The sequence below is a fragment of the Psittacula echo genome (assembly GCF_963264785.1).
Source record: "Psittacula echo genome assembly, chromosome: 1".
In the NCBI taxonomy this organism is placed as follows: domain Eukaryota; kingdom Metazoa; phylum Chordata; class Aves; order Psittaciformes; family Psittacidae; genus Psittacula; species Psittacula echo.
Genome location: NC_137735.1, coordinates 49053573 through 49078565, shown reverse-complemented (window position 1 = coordinate 49078565; position 24993 = coordinate 49053573). Strand labels below are relative to the sequence as shown.

At 39.2% G+C, this 24993-nt stretch overlaps 1 protein-coding gene across 5 annotated transcripts in view; it reads right to left on the bottom strand.

Moving 5' to 3' along the window:
• TNKS (tankyrase) overlaps positions 1-24993 on the bottom strand; it is a 138311-nt gene that overhangs the window by 33975 nt on the left and 79343 nt on the right. For all 5 annotated transcript variants that reach the window (XR_013957750.1, XR_013957751.1, XM_080626479.1 and 2 more), the window contains exons 6-11: positions 10811-10905; positions 7914-7980; positions 7402-7588; positions 5292-5413; positions 3736-3827; positions 3566-3644 (exon numbers count right to left, since the gene is read on the bottom strand). Coding sequence is in view for 3 of the 5 variants with exons in the window: in XM_080626479.1 (XP_080482605.1) it covers positions 3566-3644; positions 3736-3827; positions 5292-5413; positions 7402-7588; positions 7914-7980; positions 10811-10905 (642 nt within the window). In the remaining 2 variants the exon portion in view is untranslated. The remainder of the gene's footprint in view (positions 1-3565; positions 3645-3735; positions 3828-5291; positions 5414-7401; positions 7589-7913; positions 7981-10810; positions 10906-24993) is intronic.

Here is a 24993-nt window from a genome sequence, read left to right as displayed (position 1 = left end):
TGTCACTGAAGGCCAGCAAAACACACTAAAATAAGCAATTGGTGAATATGGGTTAACTCTTGCCAATACAAATGTTCTTAGAAACACTGCTGTAAAGTAAGTCTAGATCAGCACATTATTTAAGCAGCCCTTCACTTATTATTGTCTAACATGCTTCAAACAGGAAATTTACACAGTGATAAAATAAAGGATAATTAAATCCAGCTCCAAGACAACAAGTCTTCTCTTATTCATCCCAAGCAAATACCCTAAAGCACTCTTTACCATACTTCAGCCCATTTTGCAAAACATGAAAAGCCTCAAGTATGCATACTTCACATTATCTCACTTTTGCTGTCTGACACAAATCACAGCTTCTCCTTATGAAAACAGCAGTTTCCTCTCTTCTGCTAAAACAATCACAAATTATTTTCCGTCTAAAAAGCTTCACATGACTGTTTCCTAAATCCATTACTGGATTTTGTATTTGTGGATCAGGTGTCTGCCTTTTGGCACTGTATTTCAGCAGAAGAAATTTCCACTTTCTTTGAAGCCCTAGTTACTCATCTCTCTCAAATTGTTTCTCTCTACATATAATCAGTATTGGTTTTCAGAAGGTAGATTAAAGCTAACTTATACAGTACCTTTCCTTTGACAGAAGTAATGGTTGCAAAGTAAAGAAAATATGGTAGGTGTCATCCACCCACACTTCAGTAAGCATTTGAGATGGGGTCACATGGGAAATTTTCATTTATTTTATATGGAAAAATAGAGACTGGTAAAAGAACTGAATGTACTGAAAGGGGGTGAGTTGCTCAACAATTGGTTGTGGGATAATTTTATTTCGATATCTTTATTAATGATCTTGGCACAGCAGAATTGTGCTGAAGGGTTACGAATACAAACAATTGCAAGAAAAATACCCTGACGGTCTCTGGGTACTACAAGACTACAGGAAGGGTCTGAGTACTCTTGTGTCATGTCTACCAAAAAGGCAAACATAACCCAAGAACGCATCAGTCCAGCATTTACATTAGAGATATATAAGTGCCACCATATAAGGCAGTGGAGGAATGAGTTCCGTTCCTGTTGCCTGAGCTCCAAGATTTCCTCTGGTGCTAGTGAGGAGAAGAGTTATAAGGATGATTAGGAAATGCCAGTGTTCCTGTATAAGGAAAGACTAAGTGTTTGGGGCTTTTAACCTCCCAAAACAAAGGCTAAGAAGAACCAGTTTGTTCGCTGCAAATAACTCGGCAAAGGAAGCATCAAAATGCAAAAGAGGTATTTGAACTGCAGGACAGTGCTGTCTGAAGAACAAATGGATATTCACTGTGAGGCTGCTATTGCAGGGGGAACAGATTCACCAGCTCACAAGAACCCTCTCGTAAAAATCATGACTAGACAGGATCAAAGAGTACATCTGACTATATCTTATGAAGTAACTAAAATTCAAGGCATGAAGTAACTGAACAGGAAGAAAAAGCTTCCAGAAATACAACAAATGGAGAAAATAAAATACCTGTATCATGCTTAAGGGATTAAAGCTGTCATGTTCTAAGAATCAGAAACAAAGAAATATCAATGTTAAAGAGTGTCTGATGAACTAAATGCCTACAGTCAAAGCATGAGCAAGAGGTCAAATGGCAATATACAAGCAAGACAAATATTTTAGAGTGATTAAATATGCCTAGTTAACTAATTAATACTCTAGAGCATATACCATCTGGGAATGTCAAAATGCTTCGTAAGTCTTAATGACCCACCTCTCATGAAAAGCCATGATTGCATTACCTACCGTTTTACAGCTGAGGAACTGTGGAGACTGACAAAGATGGACCTAATCCATTGCAATATAGAAATAATGCTTAATTTTAACTATGAGTGGTCTCCTGTCATGCACTTAAGTGCTTTGCTAAATCATAAATGTGAATGGCTAGCCACAGAATAACCTAGCAAGCATACATCACGATACAAAGAATGAGTTCTAATGAGCGTCATGTACCTCTATTTGCATACTGTCAATGGGAAAAACAAACAGAAGACACCACTCAACACTGGACCATAGATAACTGTGGGCTTCTTATCACCATCACTCAGCCCACAAATGACCCATGCATCATGATTTAGGAACCCCTGCTTCAGGATATAAAAGAATTACAAGCTATCATCAGAATGTGCTCGTGACACAAACAATAAAATCAGGACATTCCAGTAAGGATAATGTCTTTGAGCTTACTCTTAACTTCGTTACACAGAGCTAAATTTTCAAGGGAGCATTAAATTAATTACCCTACAATATAGCAGACTTCCCAGCACAGAAAGTCCTTCTATTTCAAAGCAGGTAGTACATTGCTACCAATACACTTGAAACTCCAGCACATCCAGTTCAGTGCCTATCCAAATACCATCAGTACTGAATCCCTGGGCAAAACCAAATCCGTAAAGAGATGGTGTATCTATTTCTATGGCAAAATGCATTTTTTTCACTTTTGAGTGCGTATGTATGCTACTAAGAGTGAATCTGGGAAAACAACAATGAATGGTTTTAATGACTATAACTGAGACCTCTGGGCCTGCTTTCCCCCTCCACTGCACTGCATTCTCAAATGCAATTAACTCTGTCATGGTATTGTTGTTAAGCTATTTCATGACACCATTAAAATACCGCAAGTGAATCAGACACTGAAATCTGGCCGTCAGCTCTCATAAAGGCTTAGAAATTATAATTCATTGTTTCAAAATAAAAAGACTTAGCATTAACTATGCATACAATTACATTGCTAGCACCTCCTAGAACGTCAAGACTGACTATTAGATTGTTATTAGTTATATTTCTTAATTTCCAGCTACCTGAATGAAAACAAAAACTCAAAGAGAGTAAGGTGGGGCTCCCATGAAAGCCAAATTATGGAGATTACGTATATTTTAACTAATGCAAATAAAGTACCCATCAAGAAGAGTTTCTGAGAAAATTAAGTGCCAAGTATATCATTACCATGAATGTCAAGTTTACTCCTGAAACTCAACATCATTTTGGAATATTTCTGAAAGATGCATAAACCACATTCTAAATACAGTTACATTTTCCTCTGCTGTACCATGTGTTTCTAAGCAAGCTTCACCATAGACTCACAAATTACTTTGGTCAGCACCTATCAATGGCCAAAGTGCATGGCAAAACAATCTGACCAAGGGAATGAGAAGCAAGAAAGAGGACGTCCAGCAGTAGACTACTAAACTCAACGTCAGCAAACTTAGACATTGGATATTTTCAAGCCAACAAGATAAAGCAACAAAAGGCACCTAGATGACCACATTTATTAGAAATGAGTAGCAAGATTCATTACAAATGAGTAAGCTAGACTTCTAAAGCCTGTATTCAGTTACTTGGAAAGGAGACCTAATTTTCAAATGGGATTCCTGAACATCTTATACTGATACAAGATAAACACACTTCAAGGTTAACGTGAGAAGCACAAGGCGTGCAGAAGAAAAAGCAACAACTATCATTAAAAACTAACACTGTGTATAACCAATACAACCCTTCTTCTTGCCTTTTACCTTAAATATGTGTAAATAGAGTTACCTTCACTCCATGTTTATGCAGAACTTCCATGACATCATTATGAGCTTTTTCAGCTGCAACATGTAAAGGCGTCATGAAACTAGGAAAAAGAAACAAGGGGGGGGGATATTAGTTTAACATTCCTAGTATGACAGAGTCATCTGGAAAATGAAAAACTTTTGGAAACCTACTCTTTGTTTTTCTCATTAACATTTGCTCCTTTCCTGAGCAATAGTTCTGTAACTTGCTTCCTCTTGGGATGCACAGCGGCCACAGCACAGTGCTGCAAGAAAGTAAACATAAATTATGCTTCAACTACACAGCTGACAAAGAGTTTTAAGATCAATGACTCCGTCTCTTAATTACTCTGCTAAACATCAGACTATAAAATTTAGGGCATCCATCATATTTCTGCTGAAGCACATAACATACTGAAAATACAAACTAGTGATCAATGCTAAGTTATTCTACTCAGAAAAACAATTTTAATTCTAAAGCTATTTGCCACTTACAAAAACCCCTATATTAACCCACTATCAGGACAGAACCAGCACATAATGCACACAGGAGGTAAAGACAGTGCTTGAAACAGCCTAGCTTTCTACAGAGGGATTCTGATTAGATTGTACATAACCTCATCTGATCCTGGAGGCTAAGTCTTGCCACTTGGAAATCTCAAGTACAGGCGGCAAAAATTGAGAGGTCACAGTCAAACATTTATTGAACAATGAACCAAAGACATTAATAGAGCTAAAATATCCCATTTTGCCTAGCTGTCTGCAGAATGAGCAGGTGGAGAAGAGCAAAGAACATCACAGGGCTACAAAGTGATCATTACACAGCTAAAGAGGTGCCACATGCCTGCAAGCTGGTATACTCAGGAAGAAAAAGATAACATCACTTCAAATTTCATGCTATCTTTATGTTCAGCCTGTAAATATCCCTTCTCTGTCTTGCTTTTAAGTTCAGGCTAGGATGCCGAGTCCTTCATGGAGAGAACAGAGCATATGGATGCTTGGTACTCAACACAGAATGTTCTGATCACAATCTCAATGTCTGTAATACTAAATATACAGTCGTATGCCTGGAGCTGAGACCTACCACTGTGAAGAAAATGTTCCATTGGAATAAAAGTATAATAACTATAATTGTTTTAATAACACAATCAGTCCCTCTTAAGTTCAACATCTACACTGCATCTGGATAGTGGCTGTGTTCTTTGCCTGCACTGCTGCTTCAAATAATAAGAGCAGGATACTGCCAGGAAATTCTCAGACCTCTGTTTCCATAGCTAATATGGTATAGTGAGTACTATTCCAATCCTGTAAAACCTGTGATATACACCTGGCGTCTATTTCCACAATTTTCCGTACCCAGTGAAGAAAATTTGTAATCCAAGTTTACGAACACAAAACATGAAGGAAGCACTGGGCCACTGGAATAGAATTTAACCCCAGAAAAACCACAGCAACCGATCTAAAAAACAAGGAGGATGATGGCAAAAAAGGAAACAGAAGTGAAACATGAACAGGTGAGGAGTGGCTGGAGGGATTCTGTAATCTACCAGGAAGGAAAAAAATAAAAGTGATACAAAATTATACGATGTTTTTTCTAGAATTTAATTTTTATGTATCACGTATTTGACGGCAAATGATGAATATATTTTCATAGTGTAGAAATAAAACTCATCAAGTAGTACTACCACCACATTTATCATAAAACAAATGGATTGATTGTATAATCTCACCAGTGCAGTCTCATGCGACTGTGGCTGCTTAAAATTAATGATCTCCAAAGCAAGTGTCTTTTTCACTTTGGCTAGGTCTGCCTCTCTGGCTGCTTGCAATAAAGAGTGTCCTTTGAATTCATCTGTTAGAGGAAAAAGATGCATTTCATATTCAGCAACACGGCACATTTATAAATGTTATTGGAGAAAGGTAGCTATGCTCAATTAAGAGGAAATAAAGGGTATTTCTGTACGTCTTCAGATAATAGCTGACCTGGGACACAGAAAATGGTTTAATGAAACCAAACGGACATTCTAAAGGAGAGGGGAAGTGATTCCTTGAGTAAAATCCTTGTAGCTTTTCTTCCTTTTATCCTCCATCCGCTTGATATTAAATGCATGTGACCTCTAAATTAACTATGTGTTCAAGTGAGCACAGTGCTACTGCATGCTCTTTAGAAAAAAGCATTACAGTTGCTTTTCAAAAACCTCATTGTATTCACAATGACAAATAATTCAAGGTAAAGCCTGAATAAATACATTTATAGAATTATATGTATAAATTTATATAAATACATATAATTTGAATATAAAATATTAAAACTCTTAAAGAAAGCTAACCAGCTAAGCATTTGAAGCCAGTCTGCCATAAAGACGAAACAGGTTTTGATAGCAGCTCTATCTTTGCAAGTACAGAGAGGTAATTTTGTTATTTTCAGTGTCACATCTTGTTCAGTTCAGCAACTCGTTCATTTTAGTTTCAAATCATTTTGAGTTTGAAAAATTTCTCTTAAGATGTATGTATGAAAGGTGGGTTAGCAAGAATGGTGTCTGAACATGAGAACGAGAAAGAAAGTAAGCTCAAGCTCAGTAAAAATATCAGTTTTTTTCTTTCATAAGCAAGCCTGAAATACTAAGCTTGTTAAGAGGGGCTTTCTTCTCTCACCCTTTATTTTAACATCTGGTGCATTTGCGGATTTAGGAATAAAAATAAATATAACAACATTCTAGGCTTCATTTCAAACAGAATTCAGATTTCTTTCTAAACAAAGCATTACTCAAAGCACAAGTACAAATAAAACCTGAAATAACAAATAAATGTGATATTATTCCTAAAGTATAAAACCAAATACTAATCATGTTATTTTGGGTATGCAAATACAGGATGTCCCATCAAGCTACTGCCAAATTTGGCATAACACTCACAATTGTGTACACATTTCAGTGGATATTAATGGATACTAATCTTTCCCCACTCCTCTCCAGGAACTATCAATACAGAAATAAAACAAAGTTTAAATAGATGCTTGCTAATTTAAACAAATGGTAATTTGACCAGCCCCAAAGCCAGAAGCATCTCCCAATTTAGCCCAGAGAGTAGAGTAGCAGCTAAAAGATACTAATGCCCTCCTCTTTTCTCCTAGAGCAAACTTTCTGTTGCACATGATCTCACTATCTTGACATGCAAAGAACAGTGACAGTCGACAACCTGACCAGCTGTGACTTTGAGTAGTGCAGGATCATATTCTTAGTGTGTCAGGTGGCTTCTGTGGGACTGGAAAGGTGACAGACAAATCCAAAGGCTTACTTATAATTGAGTTCAGAATGTACTTCTCAAGGAGTTTTCTGTGCCTTCATAATGTTTTGTTTCCATACTTGTATCATGTAATTATCTCTTACAGTTTATCACAATGAGCACACAAATCCCCAATAGAGGCAAAGACAGACAAAGTCAAATTAGAGCTGAAACACTCTTTGGTAAACAGCATAAGGATTTCAAAGACTGCAAAAGAAGGTTCTGGAATTTCCATCTCCAATCCTGCACACCGAAGCTACCTACCTTCTGGAAATAACTCTTTAAGTGGGATACAGAGGCTCTTCTGTATCTTAATTGGACTTGAAGCATAAAAAACACCCCATGATTCAGCACTGCCTTAAAAATTTTAAACCTAAGAAAACCAGGCAATACCACAAACAGTGTATTAGAGGTATCTGCATACTTCAAAGTAAGAGACCCAGCTGCAGTTACTCTGCTGTTTTGCATCTACTTGTGAAGTACAAGGATGCTGGCTTGAAAGAAAAGCACCCCTTTACACCCACTGACAACAGTTTCCACCCTGAAACCACTTACAGGTCAGTCTCTCTCTTAGCTCAGGTGTTGGAGCCATATCGACCGCGCTCTTGCCATGGCAGTTGACTAACGTGGGATCCGCACCGTGACTCAGCAGGAGGGAGCAAACCTCTACGCGGTTCTTGGAAGCCGCCTCGTGCAAGGGGGTAAACTGCCAGAGGTCCATAGCATTCACACAGGCGCCATGCTAGCACAGCAAAGAAAGCCTTGTATTAGTAAGAAACCATCATCAGTAACTAAAAGCTTATAAACTGCCATTTCATCAGAAAAATCTGTTCTGCTCTTATGTATATGAACACATACACAAAAATTCACTATAAAAATACTGGTATGAGCTAGTTTTTAGTAGAACAGATTTTTCCACAGAAAAATTCAAATAAGTGAAGCTCTACTACCTACCCAAAGAAATCAGGTAGGGCAAAAAAGCCCCCACTGATACTGTACCACAGAAAGACCTACAGTTGCAGCCTTCTGAAATGAAATTCTTCTGAAATCCTTCAGGATCTGCTTACCTTAAGCAGCAGCTCTGTAACCTCATAGTGTCCATATGAACATGCATTATGAAGAGGCACAAGACCACTGTATGGAAGAAGACAAATGACAGAATTTACTTAAGCGGCATTTTTACAGAAGGGGGCACAATTTTCTCTCTACCGAGAGATGAACAGAAATCAAATTAAATCCAAAATATTTAAACATTCAAATATTTAAAAATTAAGGTTCACAAACTAATGGAAAAATCTAACCTTCCCAAATAACATGTTAGTTAAGAGTAGCATTAAAATTCTTTTTTGTCCTATGAGGCCACAGATGTTTAATCTACCACTAAAATTAGCATTAATTGGCCTTGAAAAGATCTTTCTTGAAGCTATTAATGGGAGGGGGACTTCCATTCCACATTCAATTTGCTCAAGAGAAGTCATTGTTCTGTTTCTGCCTAAATATGAACTCCTGAGTATTTTAAATGCTATGTGAAAGGCAAAACTCCCCAGATAACGCTAATGTAACTCCTGCGTATATTATGAAGATGTAAAAATGTCCATAGAAAATATCCATATCTAGCAAGAATAAAATTGCTGCTCCAGACTGTGGAATGACCTGATTTTACTCCATGTTTTACAGCACAACCTCTTCAACTGTGCGAGATACTTCTAAGAGAGTCCCTGTAATTTTTGTACAGCTATATTACCGGAGACTATACTTCAAAATGACACTAGTAAAGTAAATAACAGGAATTCAGTCATAAGCGCAAGACAAAATAAAAAAGTCAGGCATTGGAAAGGAGATGCAACGAGGATAATTATTAGAGAGGACAAAATGAGTTTAATTCAAGCTGAGCAAGACAGGCTAGTTATTGCTCAACAAATCTGGATGCCTAATACACTGAAAACAGTAATTATGAAAAATACAAGGTATGATTCCCAGAATTGCAAAATCAACTCAAAGAGCATTAGGGCATCAAGTACTAGACAGCAGGGTAAACTTAATTTTAAGACAAATGCTCTCAGAAGCAGCATTGCACTTATTACAGGAGAGGGAAATTTGTTTGGGGAAAATTTGTCAAACTGTTATTTTCCATCATTACTTTTCTTAATTACAACTTTTGAGTGTACGCGTGTGAAAGAGAGAGCATCCAGCCCATAGAGCACTCAAGAAACCTGCCCTCTTCCAAAATGATCGTCATCTATGAGGACTGAGGCCTTCAAGGTCTCATCAGCAGACAGACAGTGCACCAATCCACTTGGCTGCTTCTGCAGCATACCCTCCCCTTTTCCAGCACATTGTGACTTTGTGCACAATAGCAGTAAGGCAACGAAAGGAACAGTGGGAAAAGAGCTGCTTCCTTGGCTGTGGTCCTCTCTTTGTGAGTAACTAGAAGTGACAACCATTTTGAAGATGTGGCACAGCTCCTCCAGGCTCTTTCTGAAGTGACCCTATTGGAGAGACTCTAACAGGTCTATAAAATCAATGTAACCCAATTTAGTCCCATAAATAATAAATGACATTTATTTGTAGCCTATTCACTTACAAATCATATATAAATAAGAAACAGCAAGGACGAACAAAGCACACACTGATTGTAAATGTGTGATGCTGCTAAAAAAGAGGGAGCTCACTGGGATGTCAGGCATTTCTAAGTATGTTTGGGTTGTTTTTAGGTTTAATAGAAAGGATGTGTATAATTTTTCACTTTTTTCCTTCCCCTCCCCACCCCCTGCTCAAGTTTAACTTAATCACTTTTTATACTTTTCATACTTTCCAGATAGATCATTCAAACCTCATTAAAACATCTACACGGGAATTTTCTACCAAGTGATGCTGAAATTTCAGAGAACTGTGAAATACCTAAAACCTGATTAGCAGTGGTGGGTCTACCTGAATATGTATTATGTGCAGCTTTGCTATGGGTTTTTTTGGGTTTTTTTTGACTTTGAAAATGTGTCATCATGCAGTTCACAACAAAAAAAGCCATTAAGGGTGAATGTACAGGCAAAAGTGCTCTAATCAGTCAATTTTCGAGAGTTTAAGTACCCTTGGGAGTGGCTTCGGAAAGAAAAGAGAAAAAAGGTAAAAAGTGAAGATCTTAATTTAACATCTCTTTTAACACTTAACAGCAGAAAATGAAGATACAGGAAGTACATTAAGTTTTCAGATAGAGACAGAACACACACTCATTAAGATGTTACCTCTATGTACTCTGAATACAAAATGAGTGCCCTTAACCAGAGTCTCAGTTTCTACACTGTTAGGACTAAGCCCTCCTTATGAGACCACCATGAGAATCATAACCTTACAGTTCAGAAACTTATGGCTCAGAACAACATGTATCGTTCCAGATTTCTGACTGCTGCACACTTTTGGTTGGTGTCTTACGTAACTACCATCCATACTGCAAAAATAGAATAGTTTTGCTGCTTCTGTGTTTTGATTTTTGCTGGCAACATCAATCAAGATAGATCTCCAAAGAGCACTAGCTGTGAGCAACAAGTGTTATTGATATTACTTGGAATTACATCTACGTATATATGCGACAAAATGAAACTATAGACAAATTTTTCAATGTGCATTTTTTCCCCCTAAGCCGATGTTATCTTCTCCCCATTGCCTTTCCTAAAATAGTTAGATTAGTGCATGATTTCACAGAGTAGTCTGCGCATGGAAAAAAAGAATAAGGTCTGGAATAAAATTTAAAGGTGTAATAGGAGAGTTAAGTGCAATCACAGCTAATCTGTTACTTGGGCTCTAACATAAGTTTATGACAAACCACGCTCAGACTTTAGAAGCAAATGTCACATTCTCAGCCAGCTATTAGAGATTATGCTGCAATGTGAAATAGAAATAATTCTTCATCTTGATTAATACAAGACCACTGCTGCAAACAGATAATAAATCATTCCATTTTACATACCCTTTGTCCTTCGCGTGTACATCTGCACCATGCTGAAGCAGAAGTTGGACTATTCGAACTCTGTTGTAGCCTGCTGCTAGATGTAAAGGAGTAGACTGTAAAGTAAAACAAAACAGGATGAAGAATGGGAGCCATTCCTGCACTTCCTGACATCTCTTTGCTTCTTTTACACACTGGATCAAGTTATGCTTCCCTTCCGTGATTAGCTAAATAAACAAACACACAGCACATCTATGCCCTTCCTGTTGTCAAACCAAATAAATGTTCCTTAAGGTGGGCAAGAATCCAGGTATCACCCAAGGCAATAACAAGCTCATTATTTCAAGTTAATTTAAATAATGGGCCAACTGTGTTTTGTTTGCTTTGTTTTTCCCTTTTAAATGCTACAATTTAATTAATTTTTACAATGCCAGTTATCTTGGTTTGGGTTTTCTGTGTTTAATTCATGAGCAAATTTATAACCTGCATACTCACTTGTTGTAACAAGTGCACAAGAGGCAGGCTGCAGAACAAGAAATAACGCATTTATCCCATAGCAGGAATGCACCAAACAAGTAGCCATATGTGCTCTGTATTGTGCTGTGGTAAGACACACGGAGCAAACTGTACGCAGTTTGCAGGCTCCTGCAAAATCCATGACTTCAGCAGTAACACATCTTGCTGCATAATAATAACACCACCATCACCTTTCTCCACAGCTAATTTGTAAGAATTTTAACTGACAGCTTTTGAAGCTGAGAACAGTAATTTCCCTTGAAGTTTATTTTAAAAGCTTTTTATTATGAAACAGATTTTGTGTGCTGTCTCAGCCTGAAGGAACTGATTTCTTATACAAATGGGTGATGCCATTTCCTCCTTCCCAAGGCTGAGAATCAGAAGATTTTAAAGGGATCTTTGCTGCAATTTATTTTGTGGCACACACCCAAACTACAAAATTTTACTACAGCAAAACCCCATATGCAAACCAGCTTGAGCACATGGGAGGACTTGCATATCTCACATTATTAAGCCAAGTACAGATTTACTGTCAGCATTAGAACACCATTATACAGTATTACAGGTGAGATCATATTCCACTATTATCAAGATTTAAAAAGCTAAAATCGACACAAATGGTCTCTTCAGTGGTAAACAGCAGCAGGTGCTATATATCCATACACCACAGCAGGTGCTATATATCCATAAACCACATGGATTTCCCAGAATTTAATACTTGTTTAGTATGACCATAACTTGCCCCTCTACTCTGCTCTCGTGAGACCTCACTTACAGTACTGTGTGCAGTTCTGGTGTCCTCAACATAAAAAGGACATGGAACTGTTGGAACAAGTCCAGAGGAGGGCCACGAGGATGATCAGGGGACTGGAGCACCTCCCATATGAAGACAGGCTGAGAAAGTTGGGGCTGTTCAGCCTGGAGAAGAGAAGGCTGCGTGGAGACCTCATAGCGGCCTTCCAGTGTCTGAAGGGGGCCTACAAGGATGCTGGGGATGGACTATTCATTAGGGACTGTAGTGACAGGACAAGGGGTAATGGGTTAAAACTTAAACAGGGGAAGTTTAGATTGGATATAAGGAAGAAGTTCTTTATTGTGAGGGTGGTGACGCACTAGGATGGGTTGCCCAAGGAAGTTGTGAATGCTCCATCCCTGGTGGTGTTCAAGGCCAGGTTGCACAGAGCCTTGGGTGCATGGTTTAGTGTGAGGTGTCCCTGCCCATGGCAGGGGGGTTGAAACTAGATGATCTTAAGGTCCTTTCCAACCCTAACTATTCCATGATCCTACTCTGTATTATTGCTACTTTGCTCCAGTAAAGGATAACTACTTTGGCACCTACCAAGTGGCCTGTGTACCATGGTGAGAACATAGCTTGTATTGTCAGAATGACAGCAGAGGGCATCTCTAAGAAAAACATCCAGGTAACTCAAGGTCATCTAGGGAGGCAGCTATGCACATTTCCACAGCAGAATACTTCAGTACTGTTTATTCTGACAGTTGCCTTGGTTTGGTTACTAAATCCAGTTTTATCAACCTGAAAAGACTGAAACGGACTGCAGAAAAGTCAGTCTATTGAAAGGTCTAAATGCCAGAACTGGAGTAAAACCTAAATGTTTGAATCACTGCAGGATCCTTTAACCTCACTACAATTAAGCTACATCCATTCTTGTCTGCATGCTACTTCTAAAACAACAATGGCAGACTTCCAATATGCTGCATTCATATTAAGCTTTATTAGTAAGGATGTTCTCAATAAAGATACATCAACCCTGGAGTCTTGTTCACCACTTAAAACTATAATGAATTAAGCCTGGACTGCGCATTTTGCACTTCTAAGGTTCTCAGATCTTGTGTTTGCCAAACAGCTTCATTAGAGAAGAAACCCACACCGTTTCACGCTTGTAGTTGCAAGAAAAATTACGTTAAGTGAGCCGCCTACAGACAACTTGTCTCCTTACCTTTCAGAAAGGTGAGCTACTTGCCTTCTCCTCGAGCAAGACCACACAGACACCACAGCCCCACGAATGAACACAGAGTATCATGTCTTCCCAAAACACCAGCACTTAAGTTATTTAGCTGCAGCCAGGCACCTCCAGTGAAGCTGTGTGCTAAGCTGCAGCTGCCCCTCCAAGGAGGAGATAACTGATGCTCCCTGCACCCATCCCTGGAGATGCGCCTGATCTCCACCAGTCTGCATGCTCCGACTCTGCAACTGCAAACTGTCTAACCTGGAGGACCACGCAGTGCTGGAGGCACAGGCAGGTAGAGGGCCAGGGAGACCACTTGACTGAGGGGCAAGGGCAACTGAACACATACATAGGGTGCGCAGAAGCAGCGATCCTGGAGGGATGCTCCCCCTGTATCCAGGTCTGGTGTATCAGAACCTGCCAGCTGCTCCTCAGTTTGGCTTAAAAGGCTCTTATAAACACTGTGCTTACATATGCTTCAGGAAGGAGGAAGAGGGAAGGCCTAACCTCAATGATTTAAGGACTTACTTCCCTTTCTTGAGAGAAAAAGCATTCATTAATGTTACAGATTTCATAGCTGAAAATACCTAATCTGCTGTTACACGCTTGTATGCTGATTACACAAACTAAGTACCTAAAAGATAATGTGCTACACAAACTACTCATTATCTAGGATTATTAGCCCTTAAAAAAAATTAAGAAGAAATAAAAATCAAGTGAATGGTGGCAGTAAAGAGACTTGTGTTTAAAATTCACATGTTGTCTATACAGCAGCAGTAAAGTAGAAACCAGCTATCACAAACAGCAGTATTGTATATTGCACATGCAAGGTATATCAAACTAATCACTTAATATTAAGAAACCAGATTTAATTGAGCTATCAATTAACCCCTCCTCCCATGTGTTGCAATACCTGGCAAGAGACTTATTAACAAGAATCCCTAGAGGGCACTTTCCAAGACTCGCATTCACAGATATCAAGCCAATCACACTGTCTTACTTGATAGGGTAATTAAAAAGAGTACAACTCCACTTTTATTAAGTAAAGTAGACCCTCATGTGAAATGCTCACATTATTTTAAAGTTTTATGGCAGCTGTAATTGAGTCAAAGCAGGTCCTGTGCATTTCTAGGAAGTTCACTGTACACAAGATGGCAATCACTGTCAACCTGTACACCTACAATTCATACTAAAGCAGGTATTTTTGCCTGCAGCCTTTTTTTAAATGTGTTGCCTGGGAATATGAGATGCATTTTTTATTATTAAAAAATGTACACAGAGCAGTTTGTTACTATTTTCATTGAGCCTTAGGTTTTTTCACACTGCTCTGTAACCAACAGCTGATTTGATGATCCCTGTTCAGGGCCAGCTGTCTTGGACCTGCTGTCCCCTGTTCACCTGCATCAAACAAAAGGGGCCCTGAGGAATCACCAGAGCTGCAGGCTGCTGAGCTGCTTTTACTCAAACCAGAAAATTGGTTTGAGCAAATTGCCCACAGGCAATATGGGAGTGCTAGCTCTATGCGCCATCTACTTCCCCTCCTATCTTGCTCAGAGACTTCAGCAGCTCTTACAGTAATGCTGCCACAGCCTCAGAAGAAAGCTGCATTTCCAGATTCAAATTATGAATCTTTATACTGAGGGATCTTACATGAAGCATTATCTGAGTGATCAGTAACAGCTGCAGGAATGGTTTTAAGAACTAATACTCCCTGTTGTTGCTTTCTGCTACCAAAATCTCTATATAATGCTACCTGATAACAGTCTAAATCAATGCATTTCTCTAGTTCTCAAGTTGCCATCCCAAAGACTATTAAAAATCAACAAACAATCTTATCACATACATGATGTCTCATCATACATCTCATTTACAATGCTCTACAGTAATTTAGAGTTATCATAACTTAATTCCATCTTCTATAGGAAGGGCATTCATGCAATAAAGAGGCAACACCCTGGTTTTGAGAGCCAGCTCTGGCCTTGACATAGCTACTCTCCTGTTCAGGAAGTCCCCACATGGATACACACCAGTAAAGGTGGCACTTAGATAAACAAACATGACTTGGCAGAAGATGGGTAAGGACACTTGTATGTTTACTGTTAAGTCCTACAGAACACCCTGCTGACAACGAATGCCAAAAAAAAAAGGGGGGGGAAAGCAGGGATTTAAAAATGTTTCATGTAGGCTTTGATGTGCACGGCTTTGTTACCTTGTCGATAATTATCTTCAGGTTTGGTAGATTTGGAAATTGCAGGCATGCAGCAAATTTCCACCCAACTTTTGTCATACAAAACCTTTATTCTAATCAGATCATACTGCCTGTAGGGAGCAGAAGCAATAAAAGTAATACATTAAACTTCTGTAGTTTGTCTTACAAGCTCCCTTCAAAACAGTGCTGCACCTCCTCCAAATTACGGGATGAGCAGAGAGGTTTCTGATCACAGAAGGGAGCTTGCTTCACAGTTTTGCATAGAACTGCTTGGTTTGAAGGATGTCCTGACTCCTGGCAAAATGACTATTTGAGTCCGGCATACTAAGGAAAAACCTCTGAGCAGGCAAACAACTTTCTCTTCACTTGGTTAGAATTTATGATAGAATCTTTCTGTACAATTGCAACAGTCTGTCTGCTTGATGCTGCTCTCTTACAGAACTCTCTAATGCATCAATCACGAGTGTACATTGGCAAGATATTCTGGATGCGAGTGGAATACCTCCTGTCGCCACTTTATCATTCTGATTAATGGGGTAAGAAAACAAGTTGCAACAACATCACAATCTTAAAGAGACATTCCTGACCTTTTCCACTGTGGAAATGATCAAGCTTTTTCTTTGCTGCTCAGATACCAACCTGCATTCTAATTTTAAGCAGTGTGCCCATCTTACACCTTCATTTCTAGACTCAGTTGTAAGCTTTCTTGGGAACACATCTCACTGACATTTGTTTGTATGGGCATATCATCATATACAAAAAAAACTTTCCTTCTAGAAACACATATTTCAGGTAACTCAAAATTACTTTATATTTGTGCTACAATGCTCTTGCACACTAGGTACTACAGAAATAAAGGTCCCTAACCTTAGCTAGACAATGATGCTTTATAATGAGCAGCATAGGGGCCGTGCTTCTGTATGTCAGCCACATGGCTTGTCAACTTCAGTCATCCAAATTGGGTAACTTCCTTGGTCATTTTACAGCAGTACTGAATTATTTCATTTCATGGTCAACAATAACGCTTTAGGGATAAACTTATAGATGCTGCTACGGGAAAACAAGTTATGTCAGGCTGCTGAGGGTAGATGAGCTGGCTATAGCAAATTCAAACTCCAGAGATAAAGAAGACGAAGAGATCATCTAGGGATGAAAAGCTTCATCTCTGTGAAAGAAAACTACTTTTCTTATGGAAAAAACAAGCAAACAAACATAACCCCAAACAAAACAACAAAAAACCAAACCAACCAACCAAACCAACCAGAAAAAAAACCCCCAAAACATTTCCTAAGGACAAGGATTACAAAATGCCAAAGGAAGATATTTCTCACCCCACTGTGTTTCCAGTGGTAATTTAACTACTTCATCTTCAGAACACAACCAGTAGTACTTAACCGGATTGTTGAACAGAACAGACTTAGCATTGTACATCATGTCATGAATTTCACGTAGTGCTTTCTAACAGCTGAAGGCAGGGAAAGTGAACAAACAGCTCACTAATTCAGAATCTGCAAGCCACACAGTATCTTAATTTAGAGCTCTGGTATGTCAGGTGACCTCTTTGAGGGTTGAAAAAAAATCTGCTGTTTTGAGCTGTAAAACAGTGACAACAAACTCAGCTTGACTTCACACACACATTAATGCCAGGGCAGAACATCACTGGGTGAAAATGAGGATTACATTAAGAGAGAAATACTGCATTCCTTTTCATTCTGTCACTTGGCAGAAGGAGAGAAAAAAGAAGACTGCATTAAAAAGAAATTCTTCCTTGCAATGTGGCCTTGCCTTGACAGGGGGGCTGGACTAGATGATCTCCAGAGGTCACTTCCAATCCTGACGGTTCTGTGATTCTGGCAACTGAACACCTTTCAGAAATGTATTCAGGTACGGCACTACTTGTTATGTGTATTAACATGTAAATATTACATATTACATGTAAATATGTAGTTATGGTATAAAGCACAGAGCAGGTCAGATAGCAGGTATTTAGAAATGTGTACCAGCTACAAAGCATTGCTTTGCACATCACAGGTTGAAGGAACGTTCCTCTCTGTATTCAACTGTACAGAAACCACAGCTGGAATGTCATTTTCTGATTAGTGTTGGACATCTCCAGACCAGGCAAATGTCCATAAACTGAAGGAAAATATAAGAATGTATAATAAAGGTAAAATAGAGAAAATAAGTAAATAAAATGGCTTGAGAGTTAAAAAGCACAGGAAGAGCAGAACAAAGACTGCAAATACACTGACAGAATAAGCTCTCATTTGGAAAAGGTTAATGTGGGTGACAGGCCAGGACTCTTTATTCCTAATTTCCAGTGAGTATTCAAATCTGGTCCCTGGTCCCTCTCAGAGGGCTTTATTGTCCAAACTACTGACTACTAAATGTTTCTCTAGTAGATCTGACCTTTGAGAGACAATACAAATGTCAGGCTGTACCTCTGAATCTCAAGATTGCGTGACAAGGCTTGGCATCAGTTCTACGCATTAACATGGTGACCCTGTTGCACTGCAAGTTGGTATAAGAGTTGACAAAGGAGGAGCAGGAGACTTATGAGAGAAGTTTTTTCAATCACATAGACGCCTGAGGTAGCAAAAGACAGAAAAGATGACAAGCATCGTTTTGCACAGGGCTAGACAAAAAACCAGAGTGTCTTTGTCTCTCAGAGGTTAAAGAAGGAAGAATAGGGAACGTGCTTTCACTTTGCTGCCCAGGAGTTCCTCCTGTTAGCACAAAAACAGTGCCACGACAGAGAAGGTAGATATGTCAAGGCAAACAAGATGTGCCCAAAAGCAGAAGAGGGCAAAGGGCAAGCACTGCAGGATCACACAAGAAAAGAGTTTCATCTGCAGAAGCAAGCTTAGGACAAATGTTTGAAGATAACCATGTAAAAGCCTTATTAAATCCCAGAAGAAGAAAAAGTCTCCCTGCCCAGCAGGTTTCTCCAGACAATGACACTTGACTTTCAAAATTATGGAGATTATCATCGTTGACACCAGGAATACACATCCTTAACCCATGCAGATAGCTCTGAAAGCTGTTCTCTTAACAGCGGCTATATATACTAAAAAGAAAATAACTCAAATTGATAACTTCAGAGAAAAGGAAACAAAGCCAAACCTGAGAGAGCATCATTACCTGGCAGAAAAAGAGCCAGAAAAAAGGCCAGAAGAAAAAGAGATACTGTGAGACAGAAGGCAGCAACCATGTTTGGATTGAACCTTAAAAGCAAAGATCAATGTGATTCACTAGAAAAGCAGGTATAGCAAAGAGATAAAAGTGATCTCAACTCCCCAAATACTAATTAAGAAGCTTAGTTCCCTAACAGCTCCATACCAATTTGCTGCCATTATTTTCAGAGACTGACTTAAAAGCAGAGACTAAGAGGGAAATGGTAAAGGGCTGGAAGAGACACTTGAATCTTCACATAGGAGCACCACATTGACCTCTGATCTTAGGATTCCACAAACAGCAGCTTCTGTAAATGGAACACTAGCAATCCTTCACCTCTTCCTAAACAAGAATTAAATGCAACACCTCCTCCCTCCCCCGAAACTCTTATTTATTTGCACGTATCTTAACCTAGCACCCATTTGGTAAAACAGTTCCACAGGGGATGTGAGCAATATCCCTCACAAACCCATGCTATTCTCAGAAAACTGATGCTTATAAGAATCTCTTCCGTTTCTACATGCTGATGATGAAGGTTTGGCTGGGGGTAGAACTGCCATATGAAATTCTGTAGCTTCTACCATGAAGCAGCATTTGCAGTTTTCCCAGATTCAGGAGCACAGAATAGATCTCTGGCAGCACTCAGTGACATGGGAATACAGATTTTGAGATGGACTGTTAGAGAAACAGAGGAGTATACAGTTTCTTTGGTGACAGTTGCTGGCAGCTGAAGGAGCAGCGGCTAGCTGAGATACATAAAGATGAAATGACAGTGAAGACCCACTCTCTTAAGGGAATGCTGCTAATGTTATTTAAAGCTGAAAGGAGATGTATGCTGCCTTGAAAGATACGGCAGAACACTACACAGGAATTACTTACAGTATCATCGTGTCCAGGATGGCCATTTTTGTTCCTTCTTTTCATCACCTGGAATCTGTCAGAAATGCAAGTCAAAAAATGGACAAGTCTGAGGTGAGGCACAGAGGCATGACAGACTCTTGCTAAGGCAAAGGTAAGAAGAAGAAACTGCCCCTGCAACATTAAGTCACCAGACAGACATCAAGGAGTACTGGCAACTCCTCCAGTACTCCAAGGAGCAGCTGGCAGCATCTGCCAGCTAGAGAACAATCTCATCTGGGCTGCTGGACTGAGCACACTGGCATGCAGAATTTTCTCATGTCAACAGCAAGAGCTTTATTCATTAAATCACATGCTGGAAGCTGTGATTCAAGTTCAGTGCATGGGGAAGAACAGATGCTACTGCTGCTGGTCTGAGCAATGGGGCATGGATAGCCAAGTTTCTGCAGAGGTTTTGAAAGCACCTTAGTGCCAACCAGCACAGTCTGCAGCTCAAGTCTCAACCCATCAATCCCGCCAAATTGCAAGCCACAAATGCTTATCACTCCAGGAGAGTAGGATGAGACAACTTTCTCTCCTCTTCCAGCAGAAATACACACATTTTTATCTGTCCTGTCAGCCAGTGTCAGAAGCTATAGAATCCCATTCTTTAGTTATTTGCTCAAGCTGCTGTTCCCTCTTTTTAATGAAATATTTTGGTGTTGCTCTGGCAGCACAAACAAATGTTAACAAGAGACTCCTCTCCATGCCAGAGACTGGGGAAGGCCTGCATACATTAAAACAATCTGAAGAGGATGCATGCTGGAACACCAGAGAACAAAAACTCTGCTGGCTTTTGCTGTTTCAGTCTCTTCTTCTTCACTTGCTATCAAAACTTTTTTCCTACTACAGTCAACTAAGAATCTGTTATTCCCTTTTCTTCTCATATTTCTTACTACTTCTACCTCTTCTCCCACTCCATCTTTATGTATTTACTTTGCTTCTCCTCCTTCCCCTTCCAACTAGAAACTTTCCAGGCCTCAGTTCATAAGATTTTCACATTATTAAGAAAGATTAAAAGCTTCTCAGAATATACTGACTGTCCCTCTGCTAACATGACATTCAAATCAGCACTTTGCTCATTATATTGAAAGTGGGGTCACAACGAACTCCGTTATGAACAAAACTTGCAAATTGATTGCATTTTCAGCTCCAGTGCTCAGTGTGAAATAAATACTTGTGTCTTTCATTTTGGAATTAAATTAACACAAGAATATAAAATAATTCACAAAATTAAATATATTAAAATGTTCTTTTTGCATTACAGTGATAATTTGCAAATTTTAGAATTTAATGCCTTTATAGTCCAGTCAAGTAGACTTTGCTCTTCCTTTGAAGAGCCTTACAAAATACAGAGAAAAAGGCAGAAAATTTATCTTGTACTTCCTTTTAGTACCACTGAAAATTGAAAAGTTATGGTTATTAGGATATGAATATTCTAAAGAATTTCATCTGTAAGAAATAAGTCTCTTTCCTAAGTAGAAATGCATTGTATTACTTAGAAAATACTAATCAAATAGCCTCAATTTTCTTGTTCAGTGACACATCCATCATCAATTATAATGCCCCATTTTGGCATTTTCCTCCCCTTTTATTGTTCATCTGCTGCCTGCTCACTCAACTCACACGATTTTAAAAATAGTTATGTAAATACACCTCTCCCTGCATCTAAGTATTTGTATTTCTTTTTGTTTAGAACTAAACTGATCACTCTAAATTACCCATGCAACCTGTGAAGTCAATGATGGGGTTGTACTGGCAAGTGATAACTGATGTGCTGAGAGAAATCAGAGGCAACAAGGACAGAAAACAGAAGGGCAGTAAAAGTTGCCCTTTAACAGTGACTATAACGTACTTAGATTGAACTTATCTACAGAGGAAATGCTTGCTAAAACGATCCAGCAGGAGCAGTGGAAAAAAATTGGGAAGTTTTTTAACAATAAGATAGAAGTGGTAGCTGAGAGAATTATGTCCTTACAGACAGCATAAAGACTGCTAATGGGGCCAATACTGGAAACACTGTGCTAACACGTACCTTCTATTAAGAAGAGCTTGATAAAATGAAAGAAGCCAGTGTGACTAACAGCAAACTAAAAGAGATTACTAGATTTAAGAAGACATTATTCAAACAGCTGGATTTACAAGCTGAATAAAAACACAAGGACATGAACTCCAGCAGATTAGAAGTAAAAATACAATTAGGCAGGCCAAACTAGTTTATCAGTGACTAGCAAAAAGAATTCAAACCAGCCATAAATCCCTCTTCCAACCCATCAGGAGCACAAAATCCACCAGACAGTCCAGTGGCGCAAGGTGACGCTAGAAACAGAGCTCTTGCAGGTAAGAAATCACCATGGTGCAACTAAGGAAACACTTGTCATGGTATATATCTTAGAAGAAACATGTGACTCACATACCAGGACCCTGGCAAGTGCACATTTGCCTGTTTATGAGCATGGTGAAGCTTGGTAAATGATCTGACACTAAATTATGTATAAAAGAAGTAATGAAACCAATCAGCAAAATGAACATCAAACTGCCAGGACTGGACTGCATTCACCCAAGAGAACACTGGAAAATGAAAAAGCTGCGTTACTTGTGGTATGTGACCTTCACTTACGATTATTTTGGTACACGAAGAACTGGAAGTTGCAAACCAATCACTGAAATATGTTTATGGGGAACTAAAGGCCTGTGATTTTGTTGTCTGTACCAGGAAGAATACAATATAGCAACAGTTAGAATTAGCGGGCACGTGGATAACAACGACCTGCTTGGGAAAAGTCAAACAGTTAAGGTTAGTTCCACCTCTGAAACTCCTGGAGTTTTCTGAAGCAGTCAATGAGCACATGCATAAGGGTAATCCAACTGACACAATTTACATGGGTACTCAACAGATTTTTAACTGAATCCTCACCAACGGTTTTTGTTAGGTCCTGAGACAGTTTCATGATAGCATGCAAAATAGGAAAGTGTACAACTAAATAACAGGTGTAACAACACAGGGAGGCCACAAAGTACACAAACACCACATTCAAAAGTGAAAAGTGACAAGAAAGCAGAACAGTTTACTTTTCAGTACTTCTCATGCTCACGCGCATGGATTTCAAGATGGAAGCGGCACCAAGGATGGAAATGGCACCTACAGTATTCACCGTAGTCAACCACAGACAGAAATCAAATGTATACAGTCCATGGACTGAGCTGCCACATTTCATCTCAAACATAACCTCAGCAAGTTCTGAGAAGGAAAGGACTCTCAAGAGTGCAGTAGAAGAAACATCATCAGTTCTCAACTTCTGGATGCTCTGTGAGCTGACAGAGCCAAATCCAGACCACAGCATCTAGTTAGTATGCACAAAACATTAAATGTCAGCTCTGCCCCAGTCTGCCAGTTTGACTTGTTTTGTCTTGACAATAGATGGATAATGGCGTAACGCAAGAAGGTGTCCCTGTGGGAAGCTAATCATCAAGGGGAAACAGTCTGGGTATAAAAAAAACTCCACACCTTAAACATATTTGATGGTTTCATGAAGCGCCAATTGACTAAGACCTAAAAAATGAGATTTCCTGATTTTTAGAGAACAGTGCAGAGAGAATGACTGCAGTGTAAACAATTTCCTTCCAGTCCTTCAAGTCACAGTTTCTATCTGTGGACATGACGGACGCAACTTACAAATCTCTGAAGAAAATGGAACCAGGTTAAGAGATACTCACTGAAACTGGTTTGGGAAAGTATTTCAGATCTTGTAACAGAAACTTAGGGCAAGTTTTACATTTTTTTCAAAAGGTATCATCTTTAGCTATAGAGAGGCTTAAGTGACACCACAGCCAGGTCATCTATATGTTACAAAGTCAGAGGTGGGATTCTTGTGTTATCCACTTTGATCATGCCTGGCTGATGAAATAAGATGAGATCATAGCATAAGAAAGAGCATAAGTTGTCACTATTTCTGACATGCAAGAATACCAAGAACTATCTTTTTGAACAAAATGGTGTTTAAAGGCAAAAATACAGATGTGGCGATTTTTGAATGTTCTTTTTATGTGCGCGCTGCTTTGGGCATTTTTGCCCCAGGCATATAATGAACATTATGGCATTTGCTTTGTAACCTTTCTGCAGCACTGAAAAGGTCACCTTTTCACAGTGCTCCATTACCTAGATCCAGGAAGGACCCTTAATTTTGTGTGCAGACTTTGATCTTAAATATTTAACCCAATTACGGTGTATAGCTATAAGTGAAGAGACTACAAAGATGTCTGCATCTGATCTACAGTACTTACTTTCACCACTAAGGCACATATTCACTAAGAGAAGGACTTTATCTTCTTCCCTCCATCAGTCCTCCTAATTACAGCATACACAGAGATAGGCTCTAAGGCTGTGAAGCTCTTCATCCAAATGAAAGTTGGGAACATGGATCATACAAATATGTATTACTGTGGGGCACCATGGTATTGCAGAAAACTGAGGTTGGAAGTGAGCTCTGGAGATCAACGCAGAGTTCAACCCACACCTGCCCTTCTCCATTCAGATACTGTGACTGAGTTTGTACCTGAGGTGGGATAACAGCATATGTAAGTCAGTTGCCATTGAGCGGCTGGCGTATGATGGTCTCCCATGTCTGTGTACATGCCCATACCAATACAGGTCACTGGTAAGGCTGCAGAAGCAGCACAAACAATTGTAGCACTTGCAAAACACAGCAGTCATTGAATATAATAAATAATAAGGATCTTAAATCTGAAAGTTTTAATAAAATAAACTCTTAAAATAACATTTTTGTTTTAAACAGAAATAGATGTGCTCTCCATTCTCCCTCAATCCCCAGAAAATATGCTTGCAGAAATAGAGGAGTGATGGTTCATATCTTCCCCTAAGGCAAGCATATTACCTTGCTATGTCTTTGAGGTATACACACGTAAACACGCACACATAAATAAAGACACACAGCTAGGTATACATAAACCTGTATAAGAACATATCTGAGTCAATATACAGGCATATATATACGCCTATATACTCCTACATTTTTATGTATGTGTCTCAATATACACACTCACACCCCTAGATCTACCTTTGATACGTACGTATTTCATGACACACATTCAAGATTAGTGTCAACAAAGGCTACAGTGTTTAGAAGCCATCACCCAGGGCCAATCTTCTACTGGCAAACAGGAGCTAGCAGAGTAGGTTACCATCATTTGTTTCAGTTACTGCAGTTCCAAAAAGTTGCAATTGTGCATCATAAAACTTCTGGCTCATCTTTGCAGGACCACAAGTAAAGGGCCAAAAATCTGCACATTTCCCATCCACAGATGTGGTTTCACAGCACTTCATTAAAACCAGACTGACATTTTATGCTAGTAAGCAACAAATGAGCAGATTCAGCAGGGGCTTGTCTACCCAACATTTTTGTATTTACTCCACGTGGAGT